Source organism: Alnus glutinosa, chromosome 7 (assembly GCF_958979055.1).
Source record: "Alnus glutinosa chromosome 7, dhAlnGlut1.1, whole genome shotgun sequence".
NCBI lineage: Eukaryota > Viridiplantae > Streptophyta > Magnoliopsida > Fagales > Betulaceae > Alnus > Alnus glutinosa.
Genome location: NC_084892.1, coordinates 19,855,336 through 19,873,736, shown reverse-complemented (window position 1 = coordinate 19,873,736; position 18,401 = coordinate 19,855,336). Strand labels below are relative to the sequence as shown.

Sequence of the window (18,401 nt, the reverse complement as noted above, 5' to 3'; positions counted from 1 at the left end):
TTATCTTGAAATTGATATAAAGTTTGTTCTTAAGTAGAGACCGGCCATTACAACTTTGCAGAAGAAGAAGCCCAAAGGTCATTGGGAAAAAAAAAAACACAAAGAAAAAAATAAACTGTTCAATTAAAGATAGAAACAAAGTTTGTTTTCACTTTATCTAGTTTTATATAATTTAAGCAAAAGAAAGAAATAGACAAACAAATGCGATGTTTAAATATTTAATTGGTTTAAAAACTTAATAGACAGTTAACCGTTAACTAGCAACAATTCTAATGAAATGTTTTATACTTAAAAAGAAATGCTTGACATATGGCACCATGAAATAACGTATGGCATTTGCTTTCTCAATAAAAAAAATTTAAAAAAAAAAAATCCAAAAATTAATGCCTAAAAATTTGTGTAAATCATACCAATTGGTAAAAATTCCATAAAATATTCAAATGAATTAAAATATAAGACCCTTGATTTTAGTTTAATCCATATAATTTAAAATACGTTAAAATCATAGTCCCTATAGGAGTAGTTTAACATGAAACGCTGTATAGAGGAAAAAAAAAAAAAAAAAAAAAAAAAAAAAAAAAAAAAAGAAGAAGAAAGCAAGAAGAAAACCTGGAAATCAAGTGCATCACTTAAAAGAAAAAAAGAATCCCATAAAACATTCAAATGAATTAAAATATAAGACCCTTAATTTCAGTTTAGGTTGCGTTTGGGATTACGATTTCATAGACAATAAGTGCGATTTTAAACCAAATCGCAGAACATAGATTGTTTGGGAACTGCGTTTTTAAAAATTGCGATTTGAAAACGCAGAAAATCTGCTTTTTCAAATCGCAGATAAGATGATGCTTTTTTGAAAACGCAGAAATTTAAAGGTAAATTCGCGATTTTAAAGGCTAAACTGCGATTTTGCCAAACGCTTAACTGCGTTTTTAAAAATCACTTTTTTCAAATCGCACATTTTAAAATCATTATTTTAAATCGCACTTTTTGAAATCGCAAACCCAAACGGACCCTTAACCAATATAAATTAAAACATGTTAACATTATTGGTTTTAAATTAAATGAATAGCAAGAATAAAACCTGAATTATGATTATCAAATATTAATAGACAATTAGTTTGAATATTTGATATTGTTGGTGTGATACATATTATATTTCAATATAAATAAAACCAATATAATTTCGAACATTTAAAAAATACAAAGCAAAATAAACAAAGTATTTTTTTTAATGGATACAAAATAAAATAAAATAAAATATTTCACTTAACATCTCATTTGGTGTTTAGAAAGTATTTATGTTCCTTTTCTGCATAATAATGAAATAATTTTGTTCCTTCTGTTGCTTTTAAAAGTATAAAAAGTACTTACAAAAAATGCCTAAAAATCTGTCCAATCACACAAATGAAAAAAAAGAAGAAGACAACATTTTAAATAAAGAACACCTCAACCAAATATTTCATAAACAAAATGAAGACATATTCATGTTCATGAGAGGGAATGGAGAGAGAGGGAATACCTTCTTTTAACATAATTTCATCGGAAAAGGCCGAAAGTTTTTGGTTCATTGAATTGTTTTCTGCTATAAGAATCAAATTTTGGCGAGAAATACCCTTCAAATAAATCTGACTCAATTAGTGCAGCGGTTGTTTGTAGTCCTGGCCCAATGAAGAGGATAATTTTATTTTATTTTTTTTTAAAAAGGCAATAGGAAGAAGATGAACGAATGGTTATGAATTCGCTAGAATACTTGGTTTGGTAACAAAGACAACAACAGAAAATCATATGCAAGAACACAACAAATTACAAATTAAAAAAAAAAAAAAAAAACAAATATTTTGAAATATGTATGATCCTCACAATCTACAAACAAAGAAAACTCACAATCAACAAACAGAGGGAGAGTACCGTTTGATAGGCGATGATAACATAAAGAAACTACTTTTAGAACAAAAATTAAATATAATATAGCCAATGTTTCCAAAGAGGTTACCTTCCTTTACTGTTTGACTTTTCTTCACTGCAGTTCTTGAGTAGGGTAATCAATATTTCTTCTTGCCAATATATGCGAAATGCAAAAAAAAATGACGTTCAATCTCTAGATTACGTTTAATGGGAAGGGAAGCGATGTTTCAGTGAAAGTGAAAGTGTGGAGTATGGTGTATTAAGCCAAATTCGAAACTGACGTCTTGGGAAGAGAGAGTTTCTGTTGTTTTTAACTTAAGGACACTTGTCACATTTTTTAGATACAGTTATTAGTAGGTATAAAAAAAAACTGGTCGCATCTTTTCCTTTGTATTTGATTTCAAATACAGTTATTTTGTTTTATAGAATAAAACTACACGCATGATGAGGTGGGTTAACGTTTTAAAGAGGTGGGTTATCCATGTTTAACACAAAAATAAGGGTTTTATTTTTTTTAGAGAGAAAAAATAGGGATTCAGTTTTTTATTTTAGCATGCAAATAGGGATTGAATTTACTATCACATTTTAACATAAACCTAAACTCACCATTTAACTTAAAATGAATATTTGGCAGCATTTTAGGACGCCACTTGTCACAATATAATGCATTTCTCCTACTGATTCCTCTATTATATATATATATATATATGGCCGGGTTATTGTCTATTATTCAAATACAAGAAGAGGATAAATAATTCAACTCCATTAAACAGTTTCATAGTTTATCTTATATATTATTATTGGTACATCTAGACTTTGTCAGAGATATTACTAATAACTTTTAGGGTTAAATATTTTTGTCCATTTGGTTTAATAATTTTATTTTTTTTCACCTAAATTTCATTTTTCAAAAAGCTTTTTTAAATGTTTTTTTTAGTTTTAGTTTTTTTAAATTTTTTTTTGAGTTTTTAATGAGGCGTAGGGATACGTGTTTATTTTTTAAAACCAATAATATGGACTTCCGTCAATTTATAAACAGATATATTATCTCCTCTTCTAGCTACAAATGACTTATCATGATTGTTAGGGATAAAATCAACCCTAGAGACACGTGGATCCAATGACATCTCGGAGTTATGTCTCGGCTACTTGTTCCGCATGGTTCTATCCAGTGAAGGGAAGGACGTTTAGGTCCGAAGACATCTCGGAGATATGACGATGTCTCGGTCTTAAAATTCCAGGTTACGGTATGTAAAATATCCCGAGATCTCCCAGCCAAGATGGAGTGAACATATCTCGGATATTTGTGCCTCGGAGTAATAACACCTCGGTATGATATCGAGTCGGTGCGGTATCTTCTCGGGGTGATATCCATTGGATGAGTCAACATCTCAGAGTATAAACATCTCGGACTTACACAACCCTGTTATGGTGCGGATATATCCCGAGATCTCCAGGTAAAAGCAGAAACGTCTCGGATATCATCACCTCGGAGGTCAGCTGAAATGTGCTACAGTTTCCTAAGAAGGTGCCATGCGCCACACCCGTCTCAGAGTTCGATAAGGATAGAATCCCAGGAGATCAGGGATAAACTACAGATCCATGATTTATGGGATAAGATGGTTATTGACATGGAACCGAATTTAAAGAAGTACAAACGCGATCAACTGCGGATTCAACACTCCTATTCAAATTCCCAGAAGATATGATGAAAACTCAAACCAGGCTAGGACTCAAACTCCTAATCCAACTCAATGTCAAGAGGGTCCGGCCTATAAATAAAGACCGTCATACCAGGTATGAAGGACACCTCTAAGCTCTTGAGATTAAGATTAAGAATTCTCTACAGAAAACTTTTTAGACTGACTTAGGCATCGGAGTGGGCGTGGTCGGCACCCCCGACGAGTTGTTGTTCCTCTTTGCAGGGTTGAAGTGTTCAGTAGAAAATCAGGCAGCGAATCCTTAGGCGACACGTCACCATACCGGAAACTGTACCAACAATGATACAAAATAAAATCTAGTTAAAAATAATAAAATTGTTAAACCATAAGGGTCAAAATATTTAACACTAATTTTTTAACTAGTTTCTTTAAATAATTATTATCATATAAAAGAAAAGAAAAGAAAAAGGAGTACTATATTAGTTTTTGTTGGCTGCTGGCCGTGGCAAATTTCAGCATCACAACAATTTTGCTTTAAAACTTGTCCGTAGGTTCATCCCAACGACTCCAATGTAAAAGTCCCAACGCTACTCTCTCTCCCATGGCTGACTCTTCCTTGCTGCTCTACTACTCCAATCGCCGTCTCTCAGGCTCATTCAGAAGCCTCTTCTTCATCCCCACAGGCTTAGCTCTCATAACATCTATCTTCATTCTCTTCTACATATCCACCACCTCTAACCTCTTCACCCATCCGCACCAAATTACTCTTCTCCTTAAGCCTCCGCCTCGGTCTTCAACAATATCTCCCCTAGGCCGCCAAACCATTTCAATTTCATTTCAGAATGCTTCTCGGAGATCCTTAGAATCGCCCAAAATTGCTCATTTTGGAGAGCGTAGTGGTGAAGGAGGAATTGGGAGTCAACGGCCTCTAGGACCTCGATTGGACTCAGTTGGTATGTCAATTCTGGTTTTTCTGAATCTGGGTCTTGCTTTTCTTTGAATTTTTTTAATGTTTTAATGGGTGTTGGGATTATTGTTTTATTGTTTTGTAATTATATAGTAATGGTTAATTATGAAAGCTATTTCTTGGTCTTGGTTGGTTACTAGAGAATAAAGAAATAAGGATTTTCATTATCTGGAAATGGGAATTAGAATTAGAATCTCTATCAAATCTGCCTAGTACGACTTTTGGCATTGTTGAGGTTTGTCCTTCAGTTTTTTTTGGACCAAAGAAACATTAGTAATAATAGGTTTTGTTCTCCTTGCTTTCTCTAGAGATCCTATAAAAAGATGAAGTTTGTGTGTGGTAAGTCTAATTCCAACTGCGACTTTCATTTCTATGAGAGTTAACATTTTCTATGTCACATTTAAATTCCCATGACTACCCTTGGAAGTGAGCTAATTCTTTTTTCTGTAGTTATTGCATTGGTTGTTGGATGTCAATTCCATCCATCTGTGTGATGAGATTAGATAATACTTAGTGAAGAACCAGTTGGTCGCACACTGAGCCCCAAATTGAATGGGCCTGCAAGAAAAGAAAAAGATCGAGCAAGAAACGAGCTTGCTGGTGTTCTGGCGGGACACTCTAATGCTTAAGTCAGTATTGGGCTGAGGGAGGTAATGAGCTTAAGGGATTTACAGAGAGTGGTTGAGTAAGAATGGTGTGTACCTCTCAATTGAGCCCTTCACCTTCCTTTGCTGGAGTGTTTTTCCTGCTCTTAGTTGTTTAGGGAGGAGGGTCCATGGAATAACCAAATTGATTCCCTGGCCCCACTCTGTTAAGTGAATGTTTCCTTTGTCCCAAAGAATTTGGGGGCGTAAGGATTGCGTGTGGCATAGTTGGAATGCTCAACAAGTGTTTCCTTCCCAAGGCTATTGCACTCGCTTCTTTGGGCTTGGCTGGGTTTGGCTTGTCCGTAGTGTCGGTTTGGAGCAAGCCTTGTTGGGCTAACCATGGGCCGGGGAAGCCCACTCCCTGGGGGACTGTTTTTGGGTACACCAATTGCCCCCTATTTCACTTCGAATTGAGTAATCTTACTGAGCACTTCATCATTTCTTACTTTGGGAGATGTACCGCCGAATTAATATCGCACTTGCTTGTTAGTTTGTTCAGGTGATTAAATCCAAGGGGTTGGCTTAAGTGGTAAAGGCCTTGGTCTTGGTGGCATTCATATCATGTCTAAAATTCGAATCCCCTTAAGTGCAAACAATTCATTGGGGCCAACCCGAGGCAAAGCCAGAGTATTACCTGATCTATGTGGGGGGCCCTTTGCACAGGTCCAAGATTTATCCGACAAGGGTGGATAACAAAGTGGCCCTGCCTTTCTGGATTCTTTCTTTTGGGATAGGTAAAACGTTTTCTCGTCTTACTTGTGGGTGACTCACAACTCGTCTATTTTATAGGGAGATGTGCCACCAAATTAATATCTCTGAATTGTTTGAATACGTTGAGCACAAATATATTGGAGTCTTTCTTGTACTAGTAGCATTGGGCCTCATAATTTGAGTAATAAACTAAAACCCTAATAAACCCAGATAAAAAGTAACTTTAGACTCAAAGAAAATAAACCTAAATATTCATAATCTCCAAAAAAAATTTATACTCAAGACTCAAATACTAAAATACCCTCAATTCACAAGAGTTGCAAAAATTAATGAACTGCTCATTTATTACAAAACTAACCATAATTTTTGAAGTAAAACCCAAGTTGAAGACTGATTTAAACCTAGAATACTAATCACTATATTTTTCAAACCATATGACTCTGTGCTTCAATTGGACTTCGCATGTTAGCAGTACATATGAAAAGTTCCAAGTTGTCAGGACTGAAAAGCACTCTAGAGACACTTGACTTTTATCCTATGGCTGTATCGGAGATTTAGTGTAATTATGTCCAATTTGATGGATATTTGCATTTGTGTTACTATAATGGGGCCCTTCACATGGGTTTACCTGAGTATGTGAACTGTGACCAACTTTTGGTGTGGGTTGGGTGGCTGTGGAGGTTGAGGAAACTTTGATTATTGTGTATGAACTTTTATTTTTTAAACCGAAAATCTGGAAACTGTTTTTCTTATGGTTCAGGAAACTATGTGAATAAGAACGAGGTGTTCCTTGATAGAGATGTCTTTCTGGAAGACTATAAGGAAATGAATCGGAGCTTTAAGATATATGTTTATCCTCACAGGCGAGATGATCCTTTTGCAAATGTGCTGTTGCCAGTGGATTCTGAACCTGGGGGTAATTATGCTAGTGAAAGTTACTTCAAGAAGGTCCTTATGAAAAGCCATTTCATCACAAAGGATTCAACCAAGGCAGATCTTTTCTTTCTGCCTTTCTCAATTGCAAGGTTGCGGCATGATCCCAGGGTTGGTGTAGGAGGTATCCAAGATTTTATTAGAGATTACATCTTCAATATTAGTCAGAAGTACCCATATTGGAACTGGACTGGTGGAGCTGATCATTTTTATGTTGCTTGTCATTCCATTGGTCGTTCAGCAATGGATAAAGCACATGACGTGAAATTCAATTCCATTCAAGTTGTGTGTTCTTCAAGCTATTTCCAATATGGGTACATTGCTCATAAAGATGCATGCCTGCCACAAATTTGGCCAAGACAAGGAGACCCTCCTAATCTTGCTTCGTCAAAGAGGTGAATTTCTGTTTCTCATTTATTTATGCGGGAATTTTCTGAAATCGCAAATTTATACTTATCCTCTACGCCAAGGTTTAACTAAGGTGTGGATATTTTACAATCTCAAGAAGCAGTTATGAAAAAGTTATTCTTTCTCCTCGTGTCTTCATGCTTTATACTTTATTTATTTAGTTTTAAAAAAATGAATATGGTTAGATGATAGCTTTTAATACATTATGTTTTATATCAGTTATTAGTTATTATACACATGCACTCCCCATCTCCCTTGAGATGGAGGGAGGGAGGGAGAGTTAAATACACTTAAGCCCCATGAACTACTAGTCATTTTTAAAAAAGCACCACAAACTGACCAGTGTAACACTTGGATACATTAAACTACCATATTGTGTTAAAAATGTCACTCTGTTAGGGTTGACCGTTAGAATAGATGGAAAAACCAAATTTATCCAAAATCTTCTGAAAATACCCTCACTTTGACCATTGAAAAACCAAATTTGCCTTTATAATTATAGTACTCTATTTAGTATTTCATTTATCCACCATTAAATTATTAAATTAACAATAAATAAAAAGAAAAGGTAAGGCCATTACATTTCGACAAAAGACACACACCCAAGTTCCATAGCTTTGGGTCCGCTATCCCAATCATGATTTTCCTATCCCTAGGGGGGAAGGTCCTTCCCTTTTTGGCCGGTTGTGGGTAAGGAGGGATTCAAACCCATTAAATCTAATAGAATTATTTTGTTGTATCAAGACTACTACCAATCCAACCCATTTCATGAATAAAAATGTGACCAATTAACCAACCAACAAAACTACTTGTTACAAATAATATCTTGTTGTTTCATCAAAACATATAAATGTTGACCAATCTGACCAACATTGAACTTGGTTAAATGAAATGATTGATAATTGAAAAATGAGATTATTCAGGAATACGCATTGAATTCTAAGATTAAGCATTGAGTTTCTGGTAGTAGATCCATAATAAAAAAAGTGTTTGTAATTGTTCCAGAAGATATGAAACAAAATATACGGCAGAGCCAAGACAGTTACAGTAAAAAAAGAAAACTGATATTAAAAAGAAAAAAAAGTGAGGGTATTTTCGGAACATCTTGGTCAAAATTGATTTTTCCATCCATTCTAACGGTCAACCCTAATGGATTGGCCTTATTGCCACAAAATAGTAGTTTGATGTATCCAACTATCACACCTGTCAATTTGTAGGTTTTTTTAAAAATGGTTGGTAGTTCAAAGGGCTTAAGTGTATTTAACCCAAACTAAAAGGAGTTATCTTGAAAAAAAAAATGAGTTATCTTAATTGACCACACAGCTATTGGGGCATATCCAAGAATGGCACCTGCATTTTGCTGGATCTGTCATGTGGTTAAGCACTGTTTTTCTATTCTCCTTGAGTGATCATGTCCGTGTAAACATGAATGAATAGGGAAAGTTTGCTTTGCTTGCTTTTGTCTATTTCTGTATGCATTGTTATATACAATCCTCTACTTATGTAGAGGAGGTAGAACCACTAAATAATTCTCTCAGATTTGTAGGTTGTACATATCTGCTAGTAGTGTCATATCCATGTAGACATGATCGTTCTAGTCAATAGGAAAAAGTTTGACTTTGCTTGCTTTTTAGTCTATTTATGTACACATAGTTATAAGCGATACTCTACTTATGGTTTGAGGAGGTAGATCCACATAAGAATTCTCCTACATCAGTGGGTTGAATGCATCTGCTTGTAGTATATCTGTCATTACATTTCTTTTAACGGTGTGTATTTGTAGAGCCATTTCTTTTAAATAGTTTATTTGAACCTTATGTACTTCATCGAAAATCTGATTGTGCGATTCAAGTTACTTTGCCCTCCATTCTAACTTGCTTTCTCAGTTATTTCCCCAAGCAAAATGCTGAAAATGTCAGTATGTGCTGTTACATCTTTAATAAAATTTAAACCTTTGTATCTCTGTTCTCCCAAACTGACCCCAAATTGTTTATCTATTTATCCTTTTAGCCCTTTGAGTTCATTTATGTTGAGGAGGTGGTTAGGTTGAGCAAATGTTAGACCAACAGGATGTCTTTCCACTCTCTGCTTTTACCTTTTTCGTCACCGTTTCAAAGGGTTAAAAGACAACATTCGACTTTCGTCTCTCTTATTTTTTCTTGGAATTTTCTTTTCGACAGTCACTAAAGGAGACCAGAATTTCTTGTTTGATATATTGTTACTAAATATGTCAGCATAATTTTTTTGTTGTTCTGATATCTAAATCAACTGGAACTCATCTTTTTTCCATCACAAATGAAATTCCAGAAAGAAGCTTGCATTCTTTGCTGGAGAAATGAACTCCCCAGTTCGACAAAAACTTCTTCAAGTATGGAGAAACGACACCGAGATCTTTGCGCACCATGGCCGGCTCACAACTCCTTACGCCGACGAGTTGCTTGGAAGCAAGTTCTGCCTCCATGTGAAAGGCTTTGAAGTAAATACAGCTCGTATTGCAGACTCACTATATTATGGCTGTGTTCCTGTGATCATTGCCAACTACTATGATCTCCCATTTGAAGACATATTAAACTGGAAAAGCTTCTCAATCATTGTTGCTACTTTAGACATCCCATTGCTTAAAAGAATCCTCAAGAGGATCAGCCTTGAAGAATATCTAATGCTACGAAGCAATGTGTTGAAGGTGCGCAAACATTTCCAGTGGCATCTTTCCCCTATTGATTACGATGCATTTTACATGGTTATGTATGAGTTGTGGCTTAGACGGAGTTCTATGAGGGTTCCCTCTAGTGCTTTTGTTGATCCCATCGATGACCAAATTATTCTCAAGTGATAATTCCTTGTGTTGCCCTAGCGGTAGCCTTTTGTATAAATTTTTCCTATATTTTATTTTACTGTAAACAACTTAGGTTAGCATGCCATATCAGTAAATCCAGAAAATCTATACTACGTTTTTTTATAGGGAGATTGAGTTCTTCACAAGGCTGACAAACCACGAAGATTTATTTTGTTAGATTTCAAGTTATTCCCAGCAGAGAAAACAAAAGAATAATACTAAGTATCATGCTTATTGCAGCATTTTCGTTGCATGTAAACATGGTACTCCACTTCTTTTTCTTCGTTTTGTGGAACAACCCCACCACAAAGTTGACCTATGCTTGTATAGCATTTGTATAGCAATCTACTAAGAGTGTGTTTGAAATAAAAAGTGATATTTTAAACAAAATCGCATAAAACGTATCGTTTGGAAGTGCGTTTTAATAAATTGCGATTTGAGAATGTAGAAAAATTTGTGTTTTCAAATCGTAGGCAAGGGACTGCGTTTTTAAAAATGCACGATTTTAAATGTTAAACTACGATTTTAAAAGTCAAATTACGATTTTACTAAAAGCTTAATTGTGTATTTAAATTTTAACATTTTAAAATTACAAACCCAAACGAACCCTTAAGTCACGAGAGAAATGAAGTGTAACAGTCACGTTGCGGCAGTTGAAAAAAAAGTTGTCTTATGGTTTCATATGGCCAGCCAAGAAATGTGATCTTCTTTTCTTTTCTTTTTTTTTTTTTAAAAAAAAAAAAATTAAGGGAGAAACGCAAAATCATTCCCTATTGTTACATTGCTATGCAATAAGCTCATTGTGGTACAAAATGTTCTAAGAGCTCTTTGTGATATGCAAAAATAACAAATAAGTCTATTATAAAATTCTATCCCAAATCTTTATGAATTCCATTAATGTGTCACGTCAAATCTAATTATATATAAAATATATAAAAACTTAAGACTAAAATTTCAGGAAAAAAAATAGTTTTTAGTTTTAAATTTTAAATTTTTTAGTTTTTTTTTTAGTTTTTTTTTTTTTTAATATTTATAATTTCAAGATTTATATATATTTTTATTATGAGTGTCGCTATATATTGGATCTGACATGGCACATCAACAGAAATCATCAAAATTTTGAACGGAATTTGATAGTAGGAACTTATTTGTTATTTTTGCATACCACACTGAGGTTATTACAAATAAGTGTAACTACGGGAATTGATTTTACATTTTAATCGAAAATTATTCTACCAATTAATGTTCATCATTAATTCTATTATCTAATAAATTTTGATTTTAATAAATTAGTTAATCTTGCATCTAATCATGTGTGGCTAGGTCAATTGAATTTAGGTTAATGCACCAAAATTCCCTTTTAGGGACTTCGGTTTAAATGAGTGTAATTTTATTTTATTTTATTTTTATTTAAAAAAAAAAAAAAAGGTTTTATTCTTGTGTCCTCGTGATAATAGTATTTTTAATCATGCCATTAATCTAACCCTATCATTTAATATAGTCTTAAAATTAATATTATTTTTTTTATTCTTAAGCTATGATGTGATCTATTCTCTAGTATTTTTTCATCCTAAAATGAACTTGTACTTACTCTAACCCTATCTATCTAGACCAAGTCTAAAATCTACCCTAGCAAAAAATTGGGATTGTTACTCTGTGCATGGTTGAACGAATGAATAGGTCTTCTAGGATTTTTAAGTTTTGTATGCATTAGTTTTTGCATGCAAGTCTAACATCGATCGATTACTGTTTGGACCGATCAATCGATGGCTGTGGATTAGGCATTGATCGATTGGTCCACCCGATGTTGGTATTTTTAGTCATTTATTAATATGTTTTTTTTTTTATTATTATTATTTAACCACTTTTATGACACTAGTCTTCTTAAATTAAGAATATCGTTAAATACATATTAGAATAAAGTCACATTTATTTAGTGAAAATAATTGTGATTAATAGTATTGTGTGACATTGTCACAAACCTATTGAAGCTAATTGTATTTTTTTTTTTTTTAGATCCCTCTTTAAGTTGATGTAAATTAATCATTTGATTTTGGTCTCGGTTATACATTTATTTATTTGGATTGTTTTATTTGGTAAAACATGATCCAAATTAATATGATTCCGAAGTGGCTTATTACTTAGAGATGATTGGGTTTATGAATTTATTTCTTAAGGGATTAAGCAATTAAAGAACTTTGGGTTCTTGGAATTAATTCCAAAAGTCTTAAGTGGATTTAAAGAAGCATTGGGCTTTTGAAATTAATTCCTATCTATGCTACAACTTCATTTTATTTCCTAACTCTATTATTATTGTAAATTCAAGTTTGTAAATAGAAAATCATAATGAAGCATAATTTATCAATTAACTGTATTAATAGTTTATGAGTGTACACTCACAGTCATATTCAGTCATTAAAGAGAAGATCTGAATGTTTAATCAACAACACGAAGAACATCAAGAACGTGTTCTTGATCATTCAACATGCAAGGAGAATTTCAGCCAAAGTTAAATAGCTCTACATGTTTAGGAGAGCCCGAATTTGATTTAAAGTACTTTGAACTTTTGTGTTTGATTTATCTAGCCTTATTTATCTTGAAGGAATTTTTTTTTCTTGAGATCAATTTTCACTGCGCTTACTCCGTACGCGCATGATCCCCAACAACTAGTATCAACAGCCAGCCTATTTCATGAATATTCAAGGGTTTTCGGTTTTCAAGGAAAATAATTGAATTTATCCAAGTAAGTTAAATTATCTCTAATGCCTTCAAATCTCAAGAAGACGAGGCATTCTAATGGTTGCTGAGAAGTATTCTAAAGGAGTCTTCCATCCACCTAGAATTATTTTTACCTGAGTCCCATCATTTTGAAAAAGCATAAAAAGTTTTGAAATTCTCAATCGAATCTTCAAATCAATTTCTTCTATAGTACTAGATTATAGTGATGAATCCAGAAAAGGACATGGAGAAAAAACGCAGATCAAAATATCAATCAAAATAATTGAAGCAAAATATCAGAAATGCCAAAAAAAAAAAAAAAAAACGTAAAAATAAATCAGTAAGCATGAGAGAGAGATTTTCAGACATTCACTCGCCTTCTTCGTAGGGAGTCAATGAGGCAGAGGAAGAAGGATGAAAAATGACCTTGTGAAGCCTCAAACCTCCGATCTCAAAGACCTTGTGAAGCCTCAAACCTCCGATCTCAAAGAGAGCCATTCACTGTACACTTAAGTTGGATATCGGTTTCAATGTGTTGTGGAAGAGCGTTTGAGGTAAGTAAATGCTTTTACGAAATTGGTTTCACTTTAATGTGCGATATGTCAGGGGACTGAGCATGCTTTACTTTTTAAATGATGGGTCTTGAGCCTACTGATTGTATAACATGCTTAGACTGTTTCAAATGGATAAATGTCTATATATGATTTTCTTAAAGTAAATTAATCATATTTGCATCGTATGACATGGTACATTGGTACGTGCGATATTATGGCCATGGACTTACTATTATACAGGCTTGACCCTTTGATCACAGAGATTTTAATTTTATGTTTGACCTTGCATTCGATGGTTATTTTGTGACAGGCGCACTATGTACGAATGGGGTCACGATTACAATTTTGCTAGTAGCATGGGTTACCCAAGGTCACCCAAGGTCAGACTCGGTCATGCTGTATGCGAAAATATCCGAGGCACCAGTATTATCTACAAGTCCCTCGAGACAGTGCCAATCTTACCGAAAATGAGTTAATATCCTGGGTAGATTATATGAATGATAACTATGTTTAAATAAACATATATAGCATGATTTTCCTGCATTAAAATATCAATGAATGTTATCGGAATTATGGCTTATCACTTCTTTAAAATAAACTACATTTTTAATGGCATAATAACGGAGACAATACAGGTTGTACTTGTGAAAAATCATATATAATATTCTATGGTTATGTTGTGTCAACTAAGGTTCAGTGTGTTATTGGTTTTGTAATAATTTGTTTACTAAGTTGTGGAATTACGCTGATATTTTTCTTCCACTGTGAAACACATCGGTGTTTTGCAAATTAGCAGGTTTCCGGGAAGTAGAGTGAGAAGTTCATTGGGATGAAGATGCTGAGTGAATTGCTTGTTTTGAAAGGTTGGATTAGTTGCAATTGTAAAGTCTGTTTGGAGGTCCCGAGTCTATAATTGATGATACTTGATTATGTTTTTAAATGTTTATCGTTAGAAATCTCAGATCAATTTATTTCATTTTTCCCTTTAGTATACTCTGATTATTGTATAGCGTAATGAATTCAATCAATTATGAGTTAATTGGTTGACGACATTGCGAGTAACACTCAAAGTTAAGTAAATATAATTATTTAATTTTGTGGGCGTTACAATAGTTGATTGGTGTGTGGAGACTTGGATCAGTTAGAGGAAGGTAGATCGAACTTTAAAGAAAACCCATCTATGAACCTTGGCAAATCCGAGTTGCTGAGGGGCGAACAGGATACGATGAGCGATAGGGAGCTGAAAGGGGAAGGAGGCGAGTGTCAAGGGCCAACGGAGTGGTGGTTAGTGGTAGGTGGTGAAGGAACTATGTGTAAAAGGGTGAAAAAAAGAAAGAAAAGCCATTGAAAGAACACAAGTCGAAAAAAAAAAAAAAAAAAAAAAGGGAGGAGTGAGGGAGGGAAAGAGGGAGGAGGGTGGGAGGAAGATCCTTCCCTCTTTCCCAAGGGAAATGACCTGTGGGGGACAGCAGACCATTTGTATTAAAAAAATAATTTTTAATGCAAAAATGCCTTTTGATGTCACATCAAAGGGCATTTTTGTATTAAAATTTGTTTTTTTAATAAAAAGAGGCTGACAGAAGACGGTTTACCGTCCCCTGTGTATCAGCTCTCCTTCCGCAAACAACCACACCACCAATGGTAAAAGGCCTTACAAGGAGGAATGAGTTCTCTACCTAAAGAGAAGAAGAACTTCTATCACTAACAGAGAAAAATGGTTGAAAGATGTTAAGTTGGTTGTTTGATGTGGTAAAGCTATGAGCTTCTCCTTCGAGATTTTGAGTGTTTACAAATGTGTTCTCTTTTTTCTTTTTCTTTTTTTGTAAGTACATTGAAACAAAGAAAATCAACAACTAACAAGCTTACGTGTAGAAATAAAACATACAAACAACTAACAATTTAACAACCTAATAGGGGGAGGGTCTTTCTCACTTACAATAGAGATTGAGGGAGGGGGAGGGGAAGTAGTGGGAATGCGACTAGAAAAAAAAATTGGCTTCGGCCTAATGTGGCATTGAGTGAGCATATAAGTTTGTACTTCTATTGGTTTTTCTAACACTCCAGGAGATGGAGACTGGAAGTGAGTCAATGATATCGAAAATAACAAATGAGAGACACCAATCCAGAGGATTATGGGGATGCTGCAAAGATAAAATAACAACTTGAGAGTCACCTTCAATGATAAAATTCTCAAGGTTAATATAAGTGGCAAGAGAAACAGCTAGCCGCGCAGCTAAGGCTTCGCCATAATTTGGCAAACAAGGAGGATTAATCTGGGAGATCGTACTGATGATATGACCCCAGTGATTGCGACAAACCACTGCTTATGTTGAAAAAGTATATCGGATTGCTGTGTTGAAGTTGATTCTGTAGCTAAGACTTGTAGGAGGTAGCCAATGTTCCACTGAGGATGGAACTTGATGCCAAGCAGTGAAATGGTCCATAGAAATGTTGTTGATATGCTGAGAGACTTGAATAGCATCAAAAGAAAAAGTATCATGAAAGGCCTTATTGTGATAATGCCACAAAAGATCACACGCCATAGTTGCAAATATTTGAAACCTATGATGATCAGTTGTAGGAATGCCAAGAGAAGTTAGGAAGATAATTAGTTTGACCCATTCTACCATATTAGAGAAATTGAGAGTCGTAGAATCCAAAGGTCAAAAGGAGTTCCGCCATACTATCCGGGCAAATGTACAATTGAAGAACAAATGCTGAAGAGAATCCACCGTTGACTTACAAATTGGGCATTCATTCAAGATAGAGGATGGAAAGATGGCATTTAATCGGGCCATAGTAGGAAGAATATTCCAAGTAATTTTCAATAGGAAATTCCTAAGCTGATCATTGAGATTAAGCTTCCGTAAAGATTTCCAAAAGGCCAATGAGATAGTAGGGCTATATAATGGCATGTGAGATTGAATGACTGTAATATATGCCGAATTGATTGAGAACTTACTTGAGCTAGAGGGAGTCCAGATGTAGTGAGGACTTAGATCATTCAATATGTGCATTCTAAAAATCTCTTTAGCACTGGTATTATAAAAAATGGAGTTAATAGCCGAAGGGATCCATTGCAAGGTATTTGGGGCCATCAAATCAAAGATAAGCAAGGAAGGTTGAGTGAGATTGTTTGGGAATTTAGGGGAAAGTTTGAAGGAAGGGATAGATGGAATCCAAGAGGTTGACCAAATTGGGAGATGTGAGGTCACCGAGACTTGGAGACAAGCATTGGCGGGAAGAAGTGACTTACTCTTTTGAATACCACTCCATATCATAGATGCAGTTGGGGATGCAAAGGTTGAGAAAAAATCACCATAGTTAATATATTTCCCTCGGAGATGGTGAACCCATAGACAATCCACATTTGAGATAATCTTTCATCCTAGCTTTGCGATAAGGGCCAGATTTGTTTCTTTTATAACATGAAAACCCAACCCCCCCTAGGCTGCGAGGAATACACATTGAGCTCTAGGATTTGAGACATAAATTCCTTGATTTACCTTTGGGGAAACCCCACCAAAAGTCTTTCAATAATTTATCCAATGCAATGCAAATTATATTTGGAAGAAGGAAGGAACTTATAGTGTAAGAGGGAATGTTGACAGCAATGGCTTTGATAAATACCGTTATTCCAACTTGAGAGAGTTTTTGCTCGCTAACCATCAATTTTCCAAGAACCTTATTTAAAATAGGCTAGAATGCTTCTTTTTTTGATCTACCAATAATAAGAGGAAGTCCAAGATAGTAAGGAGCAGAAGATGATGGTTTAAAAGGGATAATACATTTGATGCTTGAGATGGTTGGGGAGGTATTTTTGCTAAAGAGTATAGAGGATTGTGAGTCATTCATTGCTTGCCCAGACCAGCTGCAGTAGGAGCCCAAACATGACTTAATTGCAGAAGCTTCAGTAGAGGTGGCTTTTGCAAAAATAATAAGATCATTAGCAAAGAGAAGATGTGTAATTGGAGAACAATTCCTACAATCTTAATATCCTTTAGAAGTTCAATTTATTCATGTTGATGAAGAAGTTGAGATATAACCTTTGTGCAAGAATAAATAAGAAAGGAAACAAAGGGTCTCATTGGTGAAGTCCTCTAGCTGGAGTGAATAACCCGAAAGGGCTGCCATTAATTAAAATGGAGAAAGACGGAGAGGTGACACAAACCCAAATCCAGTTAATCCATGTAGGGTGGAAGCCCAGTTTATTCAAGATGGCTAAGAGTCCATTTAGGTATGCGATTTCAAAAAGTGCGATTTAAAATCACGATTTTAAAATGTGTGATTTGAAAAAAGTGATTTTTAAAAACACAGTTAAGCGTTTGGCAAAATGCCAGTTTAGCATTTAAAATTGTAAATTAGCCTTTAAAATTATGCGTTTTCAAAAAAGTACCATTTTCCCTGCGATTTGAAAAAGTAGATTTTTTGCGTTTTCAAATTGCAATTTTTAAAAACACAGTTCCTAAACGATTTATGTTATGCAATTTGGTTTAAAATTGCATTTATTGTTTACGGAATCGTAATCCCAAACGCACCCTAAAAAAAAATGACCATTCCATATGATCAAAAGCTTTCTCTATATCAATCTTTTTTTTTTTTTTTTTTTTGAATATTTCTCTATATCAATCTTGATAGTGATAAGGACACCACGACCTTTAAAGTTTAAATGTGTTTGAATGTGTTCTTTTGGTAGGGTTCCCATTGATAATAACGTTTTTGAAATGAGTAACACGTGGTTCTGTTTCTCTCTTCTTAAAACTAGTTTTTTTGAAGGAAAGTTGAAACTTTCATTGATATAACCAAACATTACAACAAACATTTCAGAATACATACATTGCAGCATTCATCCACCCTAGGTGTACAAACAATTTGAGTCCAAAGACTCAAATAAATACAGACAGTTGCAACTAAAAAAATCCAACCAACAGAATGGTGTCTCTGCGTTGACATACACCTTTACATGAACAAGGAGTCGGTCACACAAACTGGGCAAAAGCCAATGATTGAATTAGTACACGCACAATGCACAATGCAAAGGGATAATACATTTGTTTTTTT

General features: G+C 34.5%; 1 protein-coding gene across 1 annotated transcript; it reads left to right on the top strand.

The window, feature by feature from the left end:
• Nucleotides 1-4,090: 4,090 nt before the first annotated feature.
• On the top strand, nucleotides 4,091-10,126 carry LOC133874373 (probable glycosyltransferase At5g03795). The gene is made up of 3 exons (XM_062312275.1): nucleotides 4,091-4,519; nucleotides 6,652-7,219; nucleotides 9,540-10,126. The coding sequence occupies exons 1-3, from the start codon at nucleotides 4,168-4,170 to the stop codon at nucleotides 10,063-10,065; spliced, it is 1,446 nt and encodes a 481-aa protein (XP_062168259.1). The 5' UTR covers nucleotides 4,091-4,167; the 3' UTR covers nucleotides 10,066-10,126.
• The last annotated feature ends 8,275 nt before the right edge of the window (nucleotides 10,127-18,401 follow it).

What these genes read in the sequence shown, in the direction of transcription:
- LOC133874373 (XM_062312275.1), top strand. Translation starts at nt 4,168, where the DNA reads ATGGCTGACTCTTCCTTGCTGCTCTACTACTCCAATCGCCGTCTCTCA. An exon ending in ACCTCGATTGGACTCAGTTG is followed by an intron (nt 4,520 to 6,651) that starts GTATGTCAATTC and finishes CTTATGGTTCAG; the next exon opens with GAAACTATGTGAATAAGAAC. An exon ending in AATCTTGCTTCGTCAAAGAG is followed by an intron (nt 7,220 to 9,539) that starts GTGAATTTCTGT and finishes ATGAAATTCCAG; the next exon opens with AAAGAAGCTTGCATTCTTTG.